The following is a 16,637-nucleotide window of genomic DNA, read 5'->3' as shown; positions in this document are numbered from 1 at the left end:
CTCCTCACTACCTGAGGCAGCAGCATGCCCCCCCTGCTGAGATCACGGGTGACACCCCCTTCCTGGCTGGGTGCCAAATCAAAGAAAATGTACAGTTTCAAAGGAACTGTTAGCAACTTATTTGTCAGCTTTGCTAGACACTCCCCTCACCCGCTGCCTAATCAGGGCCCCACATACCTCACCCCCAAGGCTTATAAAATGGCAAGAGAGAGTCTTCAGAGCACACTTCTCGACAACATTCTCCAAAAAAGAAAGACCTGAAGAAGAAGGATACCACCCGAAACCTCAAGCAAGATTCAGAGACTTCTCAAATAGCTTTGTCTGTGAGTAACACATTTCTTTCCAGTCAGAGAATGGCGTTTTAAGGATGGACCCATGTATTAACTAATTAGTTGGATAATATGGTTTTCCCTAATGTGAGTTATTGTTTTATCTGAATTTATTTTATCCATTGTGTGAATATTATTTTTTCAAGTCTCCTCCCTGACATGGTAACTGACAAACCATATCTTTTTGCTGTAATGCATGGTTGACCATGGTTAGGTCATTGGTTTTAGTGCTCATTTGAGCAGGGTGTTACCTGATACATTCAGTGATTATCTGGTGAATTATCTGATTGGGTGTAGCACCTCATATGTGCAGTGTCTTGTCTAATTGTTTATCTAACTATGCCTGTGAATGATATGATGAGTTCATACTTCAGAGGTGTTTTGATATTGTGCTTATCCTCTGATTCCAGTGTGATGCAATGAGATGCAATTAACTTTCTTTTGCACTTTCCTAACTCTTTGATCTGAATTGCTGCCTCATCAAGTGGCTCATGTGATCTCATGCACTGTTTCCAGAAGAAGGTCAGGTCCCATACTCAGCTCAATTGTATTTGCCACCTACTCAAGATGAAGGCCATTTGCTGAATTCATTATTGGCGACAGACACTCCGTTTTCAGAGGCATGGTGTATTCCCATGATGTACTTAGAGGGTACGGATATGATTTCCTTGGTAATGGTATATACAACCGGGTGCAAGCTCTCGATACCTATACGATTTGTACCTTAAAAGCTTAAAGGGGGAATTACTGTTGGAAAGCTGGGTATTGGCATGCTACATGGTATAGCTCCCAGAGCAGGGCTCGGTGTGATAGACAAGCTAGTTGCCAAAGTTGGCAAGTTCAGTCTTCTGCTACCTCCGAATATTCATTTTTTTTACTCAAAGATATGATACAAAATAGAAGCAAAATGGAAGTAAATACCTGCATATGTTGACGACTGGCCATATTGATGGCTAGAACTGTGTTTTGTCACAAAAAATCTTTTTGTGTTGAAAACTATTCTAGCATGCTGGTCTGTAAGATACAAAGGCCTTTGATCCCTTCTGCATCAATTTCCTTGCATTATTCTATTTCAAGCTCTCTGTTTTTCCCAGATGGAGAATCTCAATAATAAGGGGAAATAATATCCAGGTAACTGATAAACCAAAGGTAACCTCTGGTGAATCTCCCTGCACTGCCTCACAACCCGAGTTGTCCATGACTGTAAGTCCCACCGTCTGTCCCTTATAGGAGAGGATAGTGTGTCTGAAGACACTGCACCACCTATGTCTTCTGTGAAGCCAGAGGACTCAACCCTCTCCCCCTGGAAGGGCCTTTTTCCAGCGCTGCCCCCTCTGCACATATGTAACTTGCTTCATCTTCAATATCCTCAATAGGGGAATATGCTATTCTAATAGCAAATACATTGTGCAGAGAGTTTCCAACCTTTTCTGCACTGAGAGTTACTCATGTTCAATGAAACACATTGAGAGCTACTAATATTATTAGTTTGGTATAATCTCAATTTTGTCATATGTATATTAATTCAATCAATAAAAAGCTTTCTAATTTAACAAGCTGGACTGCACACAGGTGGGATACTCAGAGGTATCTGGAGAGCCAGAGTATCTCACGAGCTACTGATTGGAGAGCCCTGATTAGGCATTGCAACCTCTCTAATAGGAAAGCTGTGATTAATCCACTTAAGGCATGTTAAATTCAGCCATTTGCAGGATTCCCAGTGTTGAGTAAACTGCTGGAGGCTGTGGTTGCATCTTGACACCCATGCTGTCTCGGATTTCAGAGAGGGATGGATCCTGGCTGGACAAGATTCTTATCTCCTAATATTTTTAACATCTTGTTAAAGGGCAGATAAAAAAGCCAACACGCAGCACTGACCTGCATGACAGCTCTCCTTGGTGTGATGGAGCGGGCCACCCTGTGCGGTTCCACCGTCTGGATCACACAGTGGCAGCTCCTGGAACCACTTTGAATGGGCCTGTCTCATTTCTGACAGGCACAGTATTCGCTGTCAGGTTTCAGATTAGGGTTTTTCATCTCTCCGCAAATTTCTTTGACTAATGAATGCACAAGTCTTGGCCATTCACCCTGTGCAAGTTCATTGTCCAATTTACGTAAAGAAGTCGATCAGGTTTTGCTTATGAAAACTAGTTGTCCACTGCAATATGAAAATCTGGCCAGGTGTGGCTCTTATGTTGAAGTAGAACCAATCAAAGAAGGTTCCAACTGAATACCTCTAAAAACAAGCCTAGGGGCCGATTTAGAGTTTGGTGGGCAGGGCGCTCTGCCACAAAACTGACAGAGTACCATGTTAATCAAACCCTTGTCCGCCTGCTCCATTGTGAACTGAGTAGACCATCATCTTTCCAACAGCAGGGCCCCCACTGGCTCTGCCGTCACAAAGCTTACTCTTGTGGCTCAATGAAGATTGGAATGTCAAAGTAAAGACATCAGACCTCCCGCCCTCTTCAGAGTGGATTGCCTGATCGTTTTGTCTGTCTATCACTGACAGGTAAAACCTCGCGGTATTGGACAGAAAAATAAAAATAAAAATTGCCAGTTCAATAAAATATCATTGCACCAGGACAATCTAAACGAATGCACAAAAAGAGGTGGTCACCACATTTGAGTTTCAAACTGAGTGCCAAATTTGGACTGGCAGGGTGCTCCAGAGATGTACTGCTCGATGAATGAATGAGCAGAATCTGGACGGGGTGAATGTTGGTCTAGGGGAAACTAGGAGATTGATTAAGGAAGTTCTGGACTGAGGGGAAGTGGCAAGAGAAGCTAGATTTTATGAAATCATTAAATGCAACTATGTCTATACGTGGCAAAGATAGTAAAGTTAGAGATACGACGTCAGCACAGTTGATCTAAGAAGGAGATATATCAGAAGATTACCGAAGAAGATTGCAGAAAGGACAAATTGATGAGTTCAGAGACGCTCGAAAGACAATAAGTAAGAAGCGAAACATAGAGACATGAGCAGTAGCTTAGCAGAGAAGGAACTCAAATCTGCCACCAGGTATTACAATGTAGAAAAGGGAGGCAAAGAACCGTAAAATGATTGAAGAATAACAACCTGAACGAATAGAACACTGATTGAGCTTGTTTATGAAAAGAGAAGGGTTAATTGCGAGTATGTGGTAGTAGTACTTTTTTTTCCATCTAACATCAAGAAATATCGAGCTTCTGACTTGAGTGTTGAGTTGGGTCTATGTTTCGACAGAAGACAAGGGGAAAACTAAAAGTGTTGTAGATCAATAATGGGAAAACTATTAGTATTGTTTTTTTTTAATTTTATTTAGTCATTTTATCATGCATTAATTCTGTGTGATCGAAAATTTACCTTCAGTTCAACACCATAATTAAGTAATGAGCCACCAAATACTGGCCAGTTAGCCTTTGCAAAGTGTCTATCACTATGCAGCACCGGAATTAGTGCTTTTTAGTAATTTTTGACCTGCTAGAAACATGTTTTGTTGAAATTTGCAATGATGTATGATGTAGCGGCTGGCAATGAACTGAATGCAATATAATCGTATGCCAATATTGTTCACCTCGGGATAGTGTCCTACAGAACCGCAAAACCTGGAGCTAAAGCCCAGAAAATCGCCATGTTTCTGCCTACATCACCAGCAGGGCTCTCAAGATGGCAGGGTGGTCCTCAGTCAAGGGAATGAAAGAATATTTTACAGCCAAAGGATAACTTAATTCTTCTCACAGAAAGTTCTTGAACGTATCCCATGGTTCCCTGTCTAGCACAACCAAGAGAAGAGAATCAAACTGTGTCTGAAGTGCAAACACAGGGGAATAACAACCATCCCAGAACCCCGGACCAGTGGTCATGTCCACAAGGTTCCTCTAACGCTAATTCACTGTGTGCTGTTTTTATCGTGACCGATACCATTGGGTGGAAGCTGGTAGCATGCTAAGCCCACAGGTGTGTTGTGGTAACTAGCAGCACCGCTCCTGTACAAGTTAAGCAAAGCCCAGCAGCAAGATAGGCCTCTGGTACAAAACAACATGGGACCCACGGTTCCCACTTAGGGCACGTCCCATTACCTGGCTGAGGGCCTATGTGGTTTTTAAGATTGTGTGTCAGATGCACAGGTGTATTCATGGCAGGTGCCGAAATAAGTGTGTGTGGGTGAGACATTATCAAGCATATGATGAAAATAGGTGATGAAACATTACAACAGCCATGTTATACTTACGACTCACAAGGATGCAGCACAAGCACTGTTACAATACACTATGTTAATGTCACTCCACATAGGCATATATAACCAACCCCCTTATAGGATTCATCACAGGTTCATCCGCACTCGGGTAACCATGGTATCTTCACTCTCCAGATGGATAAGGGATTCATTGCATATTGCACAGAAAGAACTCAATTAAGAATGATATATTTGCATGTCACAGGGATCCGTGATATATCTAGCTATGCAATAATACACTATGTTGTAATCACACCTCACAAGGATGTAAAACATTATTTGCAGCAAAGCACCCGACATTTCCCCGCCATTTCGCCCCAAAAGCTCCTACGGTCCTAATAGGGATCTATCACATATTGTCCCACTCTCCTCTAACCTTTTTATAGTCACACCTCAGAGGATTTGAGGATAATCACATCTTGTGTAGCGCTTCTCTAGCCATGGTATATTCAACACTGATAAGGACATATTATAGATGTTGTGCAGCACTCCAATAACTATGGCATATCCGTCACTTACGGAGAACAGGGCCCTATCACTTGTTGGGCATCACTCCACTAACCATTTGATATTCACCTCTTATGGGTATTTATCACATACGGTGCAGCGCTTCATTGACCACACTGTAGTAGTACCTCTTAGGTATCAGGGATGTATCAGAAGCTGTGCAGCAATAGACTAACTATGCTATATGCATGCCTCTCTGTACAAAAATCACAAGGAGGGACAGAGGGCAGATAAAGGTCCAGCACACGCGCCCCCAGGGATATAGGTATACATGAAGGTGTGCAGCTCCTGTAGGAAGGTCGTTCAAGGAATTCCTAAGGGATCAAATCTGAGGGATCTGATGCTTCAGGAGCAAGGGCCCTCACACACCCCAAGGGGTATCATGCTTCATCGTAGGGCAGCTCCTCATTGGGCTGGCGCTGCAATGCCCAACGGGCCCCACAGGGGGGCTCTTTGCCTGAGTTCTTTTAAGCTTCTGTAGTGAAGTATGGATATGAAGGTGAGGGTGCAGTGAATGAGTAGAGTGGTGAGTTTAAAAAAAACTGATAGGTAATTATAAGTCAAATTTTAATGTGTTAAACCCTAGTATTTGTTAAAAGCAAGTGTAGGCCAAAGTGGATATAATGGCCAACATTAGCTCGAAATGTATATGCTGGTCAACATGTTTGTTGCAGATAAAGTCATGAAAGATCTAGGCAATTGGTCAGGACCATGAAATGTTCAAAACTAAACTACTCCAAGGGGGACAATCAAAGGACAAGTGTCATCTAGTGGGGTGCCATCCCAAATGCAAGAGGGTGTTTTATCTACCTTGGTGCAATCGATTAATCCGCAGATGAGCATCAGCTGAGCTACGGGTAGGTCGCACCTTGTCCGCGGCTATCGTTAACCGAGGTATGACGCGTCAACACAACTCCGCTTTTGCTTATTTGAGCACCAAATCTTCCCTTTAGCTGTCGGTACATTCATCTATTGCACCAAGGTAGATTAAATACCCTCTTGCATTTAGGATGGTACCCCACTAGATGATGCATGGGCCTTGATTGCTCTCCCTGGAGTAGTTTAGTTTTGAACATTTCATGGTCCTGACCAATTGCCTAGATCTTTCATGACTTTATCGGCAACAAACATGTTGACCAGCATTTATAATTTGAGCTAATGTGGACCATTATATCCACTTTCGCCTACACTTGTTTTTAACTTATTCTTGGGTTTACACATTAAAATTTGACTTATAATTCGCTATGAGTTATTATTAAACTCACCATTCTACTTATTCACTGTACCCTCACCTTCACATCCATACTTCCCTATGGCAGCTTATAAGAATTACAGTAAAGACCTCCCTGCGGGGCCCGTCGGCCCAACAAGGAGCTGCCCTATGATGAAGCATGACACCCCTTGGAGTGTGTGAGGGCCCTTGGTCCTGAAGCATCAGACCCACGGACTTGATCCCTCAGGAATTCCTTGACCGACCTTCCTAAAGGAACTGCACACCTTCATGTATGCCTCTTCGTACAACATGCTACGCAACATCACACCAGTCAATGTCCTGCCGTCACCATCACCACTCAAAGGGGTTTATCACATGTCATAATAGCACTCCACAAACTAATTTTATACAGATTTCACAGATTTGCAGATTAATCACGTTGTGCATCTTGCTGCTAACTTTGTTCTACGCTCCTCTCACTGGGATCAGGGGTGTATCACACATCGTACAGTACCCAATTATACACAGTCTCCCACACCCAGAGGGACACCCCTCGGAGAGATTTACCACCTAATGCACAGCAATTCAGATATTATTTTGTGGTCTCATCACACTGTGAATATTAACGTGAGTTACAGCAAGTCAAGAACACACTCTCCTATGTACTTCCAGGCATAATATTTGTGTTTTGTGTCTGCGGCCTTGTGATTGACTCGCCAGGGCATCTGCTTTTTAATTTAATCTCTTTAGTTAACCATGGTGGCTGAAGATGGATTCCACCTGAAGAGATGCTTGCATGGTGAAAAGCTGTGTGTCCAGCAGGGGGAAAATAAAGTCTATCTTCCCTCAGAGGACCTACATAAGATGTTACATTTTGTGACCTTAGAAAATGCTGACCCAGAAAAGCAGACCCCAGAAGCACTTTGACACCATAATGACCAGGTGTTGCTCCTTGTAGGATATATTGTATCAGAATATCTTACAAGTCAAGTTTCCAATTATATAAACCGTTCTGAGACAGAAGGAAAGAGCATTTGGGTCCTCATTACTTGTTGACTGATATGGTACTGCAGGTTGGTGAGATACTGCTTTGGAACTAGGAGTGGTCCGAAGTCATTGGACCTAGTTTTACCTGGTGGGATTATGTACTGAGTAACAGTGGCTGAGGAGGGCCAGGGGCTGCAGACACCGATACATCCTAACCCCACCTGCTCTGCAGCACCAAAAGCAGACAACCTACACCCAAACCTAAGTCAGGCGTGGTAGGGCCAGAGATGGCCATCCTGCAGCACCTCAAACACCCTGAACGCCAGAACCCCCCTTCCCTCACTGACATTTGCCACCCGCTAAGAGCTGGTCTAACATTAGCAGAATAGTGCTTGAGGCCAAGAAAAACATGCACATTCATTCAGTATTCCTGGCTCTGCTAAATTTGTCCCCGTTCACCGAATTGTAATTTCAATGGTCGGATTTAGGGGGAGGGGATGCTGGCTGCATTGGGGACTTCATGCCCCTGCTTCTCTACTCCTTAATCTGGGGAACTCAAAATGAGGGGTTATTAAGAGGTACTATTTTGGGGCGCGACCCTAGACTAATGAAATCATTTTTAGGAATGCTCTATTTTGGTGCGAACACTACAACGGAGATGAGGTTTCAGGGAAAGAGAACCCTGGCTTTCAACCAAGGGAGACCGCTTTCAACTGCCTTTCCTGCTCCTTTGTTGCTTCTCGACTTTGCCTGCCTCTTACTAATTACAGGGTGCTGGGGCAGGTTAAGCTTTTATCAGAATATCTTCCCAGTGAACCTCCTATGTGCAAAGACTCCAGCAGCCGAATGTTCTTAAATCATCAAGTTTAGGGAGCACATGATCTGACCATGAATTCCTAAGGTTTGGCCAAGTGTTAACATACCTTTATTTCCTTGGGGCGCGGCCGCTAAGGGTTTAACTCTCATCTCTTGCCTTCCAGAAGATCAAAGAAGTCTGAAGATTGGAAGATGAAGGCCTGGCTGGGGCTCGCGCTTGCTCTCTGCTTTTTGTGCACAGGTGAGGATTTGCCAATCTCCAGGCTCCATTGAGTCAAGTTCCACCAGGCACTTCCCTTCTTCCTTCAGAGATGAGGTCCATTGGCAGTCATAAGAGTGAACTGATCCAACCATCAGAAAGGAACTCTACTGTGTGGGACAAAAATTATAAAAATATGGGTTGAATGATTGAATGAATCTCAACCAGTAGTAAGTAGTCGGGGAATATTCCCGTCAATCATTTTTTGCCCGCTATTTACTAAGATATTGTGCCTTGCATCACAAAACAGGCGTAAATCGTCGCAATTTTTTTTTATCCATATTTACTTCCTAGCGGTAAATTTGTTTGGCGCTGGAAATAACGGAAAAGTAATGCGAAGCAGCACATAGCACTACTTCGCATTAATTTGTGCCATGAGGTCATACCAAGGGTGGAGCATGGGCATACCCATGCAACCACCCAGGGTTTCTGATAATAAACCCAATTTACTAAATAAAGTAGATTGGGTTTAGCGTGAGAAAATGGCCCCCTTTTTAAGTGGGTGCACGGTAGGAGGAATTCTTTCAATTCTCCTTCCTTTACCGACTCTGTACTGAGCAGCACGCATACAAAGTGGGAGAAACTTTGGGTCTTATTTACAAGCCCCTTGCGCCACTTTTGCATCACTTTTAACATGGGAAAAATGACACAAAAGTGGCGCGGGGGTTGTAAATAAGCCCCTTTGCATTGCGTCTGGGCATCGTATTTTGTACAGGAAGGTTATCCTTCCTGTACAAAACCTATGCCAGACTAATGCACACACCCTAGCGCTGTGGCACTAAGCTGTGTGCATGGCGCATGGCCACTGAATCAGCACCGGTGCAAGGGAAAGAGGAGAGAGCCTTATCTCTGAATATATATGGCCTCTCCTGCTCCCTTCCTGTCACGCCAGGCAGCGCAGCCTCACAGGGGGCTGTGCTGCTTTGCGTGAATTTTTTGTAACTCTCCCCCTGTTACTATAGAAAAAAAAACTTGTAAGGGCCTATGGTTGCTTTTGTTCTCGTTTTCGGGGGAAGTAGTCCAGTGATCCAAGCTGGACTGTTGCTAATAGATGCGGACCGTGTTTGATTTGGATAAAGTCGGTTCTTGTCTCTAGTGGCAAAGTGAGCAAAGCAACAATGCACTTGAATGCTGTTATGGTAATGGGATAATGGGAACCCTGTTGCATCCTGTTGCCGAGTTCGCTCACTGAAGTGAGCATGGCGGCTGATGCGCATAAACTAACCTGTGCTCTGACTCTCTCTGACTCTCTCTTCTCTCTCTTTGTAGCTTCTGCTCAAGACCCTCCGTGCGCTGCAGACGAGTTGTTGAATATCGATACCAATACCTGTGACTGCGACCTTTCCAAGTACACAGTTCAAGGTAACCAGAGAATACGCGACTAGCGCCCATGACACCTGCTACTGACACCAGAAGCGGGAAGAGCCTCTGTGGGGCTAATCAGAAGATGGGCACCGAGCCCCCATGGGCACCAGACATCTTCACTTGCATGCAGGGGGAATTACACATACATGCACGGCTGCAGTCTGAAGCCGCTACAGGCTTCTCAATTCAGAATCTTTCTTAATGCAGATTAAAACGGCCGGTGCAGATGTGCGATCTTCCAGGCATTTTTAGGTGCAAATATTTGCGAGCACAGAGAAGCAAGATGGAATCAATCTGAGAAAATCCAGGCACCTAGCTTGGCAAATCCTTGTGAATATGACGTGAGGTGGCGACGGGTGTGAGCTTGAAATGCTCCTAGAATTTACAAATCCTTGTGAATATGAAATAAGGTATAGTTGTGAGTTTGACATGCTGGAAGTATATCTAAATCCTTGTGAGATGCTCTAAAAATGTTACTGCTGATCATTGTGTGTATGGTGCAAGGCAACTGGTGTGATGCCGAGATACTCTGGTGTCTGCAGTGCAAATCTTTAAGAATTATCTGTAAATAGAGTGAATCTAAGATGCCCTACGAACCTATGGTGCTGATGATTGTGAATTTGGTGTAAGGAGGTCGTGTGAATCTGAGATGCTCTGGTGTCTGCAGTGCAAATCTTTATGAATTCTTTGTAAATAGAGTGAATCTAAGATGCTCTACGAACTTATGGTGCTGATGATTGTGAATATGGTGCGAGGCGGTCAGTGTGAATCTGAGATTCTCTGGTGTCTGCAGTGCAAATCTTTATGAATTCTTTGTAAATAGAGTGAATCTGAGATGCTCTATGAACCTATGGTGCTGATGATTGTGAATATGGTGCGAGGCGGTCAGTGTGAATCTGAGATTCTCTGGTGTCTGCAGTGCAAATCTTTATGAATTCTTTGTAAATAGAGTGAATCTGAGATGCTCTATGAACCTATGGTGCTGATGATTGTGAATATGGTGGGAGGCGGTCAGTGTGAATCTGAGATTCTCTGGTGTCTGCAGTGCAAATCTTTATGAATTATTTGTAAATAGTGTGAATCTGAGATGCTCTATGAACCTATGGTGCTGATGATTGTGAATATGGTGCGAGACGGTCGGTGTGAACCTGAGATGCTCTCGGCATATCCAGGGTAAAAACGTTTTGAATACGGCAGCTGGTGTACATTTGAGAACCTCTAGAAAAGTATGGAGCAGATCATTGTTAAAATGGTAGAATGAGGCCTGTGTGAATCTGAGATGTTCTAGCTGGATATAGCCAATCTGTGGTAACATGGCAGCTGGTGTGAAACTGAGATGCTGATGCTGTGCGGATCTCCGCGGCAAACCTTTGTGAATACGGAAACAGCATCAGGAGTGAATGTGTTATGCTCTGGGAATCTATGCTAGAGAGGATTGTGAACACAGTGTGAGGTCGCTGGTACCTATCTGAGATGCTCTGGGGATCGCTTGTTAATCGTTGTTACTCTTGCAGCTTGAGCGAGTCTGAGATACTCTAGGTATCTGTGGTGTGAGCCTTTGTATATATGGAAAGAACAGCTGGTGTGGATGTGAGCTGTCCTGGGAATGTTTGGTGCTGATGATTGTGAATATGGTACAAGGAGGCTGGTACGAATCTCAAATCCTCCAGGTATACGCAGCAGCCATCTATGTGATGATGTAACAAGGCATCACGTGTGAATGTGAGCTGATATATATGAAACACAACCCTTTCAATTGTGCCGGAGTGAGTCTGAGATGCTTTAGGTATTTTCGATGGGGGGACATATTTGAAAATCAAGCCCTGGAACTCAAGATTAACGGCCAATCACAACTCTGCATTTTGTTCCATAACACTCACATTTTGACTACCCTGTTTATAGTAATATAAATAACATCACGAGGCTTCATAGAAGTTTCAGTGTACCTTTAAAGTACAGATGGTACCCCTTGTACCATATCATAGTAACAGCCTTGCCAACTTTACCTTGGTGCTGCTGAGTTTATCTGATATGTTGTATTTTCTAGTAGAACACCGAATAGAAACATATGGTAGTAGATTTATTTGGTAATTGTCTTTGCTGATAGTTGTATGACTTGTATGGCAATACCGGTGATTCTACCCCTCACCCTAAATGGGGATACCGTGTTAAAGTCATTGGGCTTTACAATCGCTACCAAACAGTTTGAATAGAAGATGTCACTTGCCCCAGATACAGCAGTCTGAACCTCTTTGCTATCCAGTTATTCGTGTCAAATGAAAACCCAATGTATTCTGGTTCTTGAAGTCTTTCACACACCATAATGATTTTAGAAATCAGACTTTGGTTGTCGGTGACATTTCAGTGTATTCTTATATTTGTGGTCTTTCTCAGCTTCATTAAAAAAATATCTTTGTAAATGTAATTATCACATTGCGAACAAACAATTTGCTAAAATAAAAAAAGCACTTTTTTGCGACTTTTCCATGAGCTCAGATCTTCACTAGATGTTTTGCTTGTAATGCTTCACACAATGACATATAAATACTTTCATTCAGGGCCAAGGTTGCATTCACTTACAGGGCAACTTCAGGCCCCAATAGATGGAATATGTTTTAAGTTAAACTGAGAGTCCTTTGAGGTTCAACTAGCGTAGACTCAACCATTATAGTACTCATGTGTTGGTCCTCCACAACAGCTCAGAGTATTGTACTGTCAGTCTTCCGACAATATCTGTTCAATTGTTAGCTACAACGGAGACCCCGGTGCATTGTGGTAGTTGTAGTCTTTCCTTCACGTAAAATGTATTATTGAGGCTTTGTCCCCAATGAGACCCTACTGGCTTTAAAATTAGAAAGAAATGCGAGGATGAGAATACACTGGGGTGTCACTGGCTTCAAACCCCTAAATATTCTAAATGCTGAAGCTCCCTTGTGTGAGAGATGGCCCAGCATCTCATCAGAAACAGTTGACAAATAAGCCCCATGTCTTATGAGACAGCTTCATGCATTCCAGCACTTACATCCAGCAGCACTTTGCATGCCTCGATTTCTTCATCAACACTTGGAAATAGAGAAAGTACAATTCCCAGAATGCAAAGTACTGGTGGCTAAAAAGGGAAGACTGGCAGAAGGTGTAAGACGGGACGTGTTCACTTCATTACTGTGGGTCAAAGGATTGCCTGTTGTATGGAGTCATTTTCTCACACCGTAAATGCAAACTCCCCAGACCCGGTGGATACCACCGGTGGGTGCTGATATCCCAGCAATACATAGCGTCTTTCAAATTGCGGCAGTCCACCACCTGAGTTTGGGCACTCCTTGTCACTCAAGCACTGGTAAACATCTCAAGGACTACTTCATACAAAACTAAACAGGGTAGTGAGGGTTTATTGATCGCACTTCTACTTGGCATGTCAAGTCAAGTCAAGTCATAAAATTTGTATAGCGCACTACATACCCAGAGGGTTTCAAGGCGCTTAGGAAGGGGAGGAGGATTATTTGTCAAATATCCACGTTTTAAGCTGCTTTCTGAACGCTAGGTGGTTCTGGGTGAGGCGAAGGTAGGCGGGGAGTGAGTTCCATGTTTTAGCAGCCAGGTATGAAAAGGATCTGCCACCCATGGTGGTCTTGTTGATGCGAGGTACAGTGGCGAGGGCTTGGTTGGAAGAACGTAGTTGGCGGGAGGGGGTGTAGAAGGACAGTCGAGAGTTGAGGCAATCTGGTCCGATGTCGTAGAGTGATTTGTGTGCGTGGGTGAGCAGTCGGAAAGTGATCCTCTTATTGACGGGTAGCCAGTGGAGGTCTTTAAGGTGACCAGAGATGTGTTCGTTGCGTGGGATGTCTAATATGAGCCTGGCTGAGGCGTTTTGGATTCGTTGGAGTTTCTTTTGGAGTTTAGCGGTGGTACCTGCGTAGAGGGTGTTTCCGTAGTCCAGTCGGCTCGTGACCAGAGCGTGGGTGACTGTTTTCCTTGTTTCGGAGGGGATCCAGCGAAATGTTTTTCTGAGCATGCGAAAAATATTGAAGCAGGAAGAGGATACGGCGTTGACTTGTCTGTTCATTGAGAGTGAAGAATCCAGGATGACGCCAAGGTTCCGTGCGTGGTCTGTCGGGATGGGTGCTTTTCCGAGGGCTTCCGGCCACCAGGAGTCGTCCCAAGCAGAGGGGGATGTGCCTAGGATGAGGACTTCTGTTTTGTCTGAGTTCAGTTTCAGACGGCTTTGTTTCATCCATTCGGCAACTTCTTTCATTCCTTCGTGTAGGTTAGTTTTGGCGGTGCTGGGGTCATTGGTGAGAGAAAGGATCAGTTGAGTGTCATCTGCGTAAGAGATGATGTTGAGGTTGTGTTGGCGTGCGATGGCCGCGAGGGGGCTCATGTATACGTTGAAGAGGGTGGGTCTGAGTGAGGATCCTTGAGGTACGCCGCAGATGACTTCAGAGGTCTCGGACTTGAATGGAGGAAGGCGGACTCTCTGGGTTCTTCCGGTGAGGAACGAGGTGATCCATTCAAGTGCTTTTCCTTGGATTCCGATGTTATTGAGGCGTTGTAGAAGGGTGCTGTGGCAGACTGTATCGAATGCTGCAGAGAGGTCGAGGAGGATGAGGGCGACTGTGTCTCCATTGTCCAATAGAGTTCGAATGTCGTCTGTTGCTGCGATGAGGGCGGTCTCAGTGCTGTGTTTTGCTCGGAAGCCAGATTGTGAGGGGTCGAGGGATTTGTTGGCTTCGAGGAAGGCGGCGAGTTGGTTGTTGACGGCTTTCTCGATGACTTTGGCCGGGAATGGAAGAAGCGAGATGGGGCGGTAATTTTTGGGTCCGCTGTTGGTTTTTTCAGAAGGGCGGTGAGTTCAGCGTGTTTCCAGTCTTCTGGGAAGGTAGCGGAGTTGAAGGAGCAGTTGATGACGTCTTGGAGGTGCGGTGCTATAAAGGAGTCTGCTTTGTTGAAGATGTGGTGAGGGCATGGGTCTGTGGGGGATCCTGAGTGGATGGAATTCATCAGGCGGATGGTGTCTTCAGTGGAGATTGGGTTCCAGGCGTTAAGGGTGTTTACAGGGGAAAGATGGTCAGCGGATGTAAGGGTGGGTTGGTTTACGGGTTGGTTGTCAAAGCTGTTGTGGATGTCTGCAATCTTGTTGTGGAAAAAAGAGGCTAGGGAGTCGCAGAGGGTTTGAGAGGGGGTGATGTCGTTGGAGTTGGCCGAGGGATTGGAAAATTCCTTGACGATGTTGAAAAGTTCCTTGCTGTTGTGGGTGTTGTTGTCAAGTCGATCCTTGAATGCTGTTTTTTTGGCTTTTCGGATCAGTTGGTGGTGAGTGCGGGTGGCGCTTTTGAAGGCGTCCTTGGTGCTGGTGGTTGGGTCTTTTTTCCAGGCCTTTTCAAGGGAGCGGCAGAGTTTCTTGGACTTCTTGAGATCATCGTTGAACCATGAGGCTTTCTTGCTGCCAGGTTTGCTTTGACGTTTTTTCAGTGGAGCTAAGGTGTCGGCGGTGTTGGATAACCATAGGGTGAGGTTGGCGGCGGCTTCGTTGGCGTTAGAAGAGAGGGCTGGGGAGTTTCGAAGGAGCGATGCGGAGATTTGGTCCGTGGTGATTTTGTTCCAGTTTCTTTGCAGGGTAGGTTGGGAGTGGTTGATGGTTTTCGGCTTGTTGTAGGTGAAGTGAACGCAGCTGTGGTCGGTCCATATGAGATCCGTAGTGTGGCTGAAGGAGACATGATTGCTGGAGGTGAAGATGGGGTCGAGTGTGTGACCTGCGATGTGGGTGGGGGAAGTGACTAGTTGTTTAAGTCCGAGGTTGGCGAGGTTGTCCAGGAGGGTGGCGGTGTTGCGGTCGTTGTTCTTTTCAAGGTGAAAGTTGAGGTCTCCCAGCAGGATGTAATCTTTGGAGGGGAGCGCGTGTGGAGAGATGAAGTCCGTGATGTCTTCACTGAATTTTGCGCGGGGTCCTGGTGGCCTGTAGAGGAGGGTGCCTCTGAGTGTTGTTTTGGGGTCGATGTGGATCTGGAAGTGAAGGTGTTCGGAGTTGGCGAGGTTGGCGTCAGAGCTGGTTGAGATGCGGATAGATTTCTTATGGACGATAGCGATTCCTCCTCCTGTGTGGCTGGTACGGTCTTTGCGGGTGATCTTATATTCTTCAGGGATGGCAATGGTGATGTCTGGTGCGGAGGAAGCATTCATCCATGTTTCCGTAAGGAAGGTGACGTCTGGAGAGATGGTGTCTAGTAGGTTCCATAGGTCAATGGCGTGCCTGTGCACCGATCGGGTGTTGAGAAGGATGCATTGTAGGTGGTTGGGGTCGGGAATCTGTGGAGTGGTCGTAGCGGAGATGTTGTCGGTGCAGCTGAATTTGCAGGAGTAGCAAGAGAAAGGTCCATGGGTGTGTCCAGGAGCGGCTTGGGCGCAGTTGGGGGCGCGATCCGGGTTAAGGGCTAGGAGGGTGGTGGCATCGTAGGTAATGCGGGAGGATTGGGCAGCGCGAGAGGCAGGGGGTCTGGCATGTGCTGTTCTTTGTAATGAAAGTCGCGAGAGGATATTCTAAATGTGGTGCTGTATGGTACTAATGCATCATACTATCCTATATGTGCATAGCACATTGGTTTGCACCTCTGCACTTCGATGAGAAATTCATGTACTCCAGCACTCAATCATCAGTCAACATATGGTGTTTCCACGTCACACATCTAAAGTCAGGAGCCAAATGTTACAATGCAGCTTGTATTCAATTGGAAGAGCAGCTCTTCTAATTCAATACAAGCTGGATTGCAACATTTGACTGTTGACTACTTCATACAGAAGGAAGGCCTGGAGAGTTCTGAGAGAGAAGGTCAGCCTGATGTACAAGAACATGTAGCAAAGTCCTCAGTCCTCAGAGGGCCCGTCCAGCTCGCTCTGGTTCCAGCACCAGATATAGAAAGTTGATGACACACAACACATGGTTG

At 45.2% G+C, this 16,637-nt stretch overlaps 1 protein-coding gene across 1 annotated transcript in view; it reads left to right on the top strand.

Moving 5' to 3' along the window:
- Window positions 1–230: 230 nt before the first annotated feature.
- The window catches only part of LOC147733085 (uromodulin-like), an 82,943-nt gene continuing 66,536 nt past the window's right edge, over window positions 231–16,637 (top strand). The window contains exons 1-3 of the mRNA XM_086958923.1: window positions 231–323; window positions 8,240–8,316; window positions 9,604–9,696. Of these exons, the coding sequence (XP_086815049.1) occupies window positions 8,268–8,316; window positions 9,604–9,696 (142 nt within the window). The 5' untranslated portion in view covers window positions 231–323; window positions 8,240–8,267. The remainder of the gene's footprint in view (window positions 324–8,239; window positions 8,317–9,603; window positions 9,697–16,637) is intronic.

The sequence above is a fragment of the Lissotriton vulgaris genome, chromosome 2_1 (assembly GCF_964263255.1).
Source record: "Lissotriton vulgaris chromosome 2_1, aLisVul1.2, whole genome shotgun sequence".
Classification (NCBI taxonomy): domain Eukaryota; kingdom Metazoa; phylum Chordata; class Amphibia; order Caudata; family Salamandridae; genus Lissotriton; species Lissotriton vulgaris.
The sequence above is the reverse complement of the archived record's forward strand: the minus strand, read 5'-3'. Positions and strand labels throughout refer to the sequence as shown.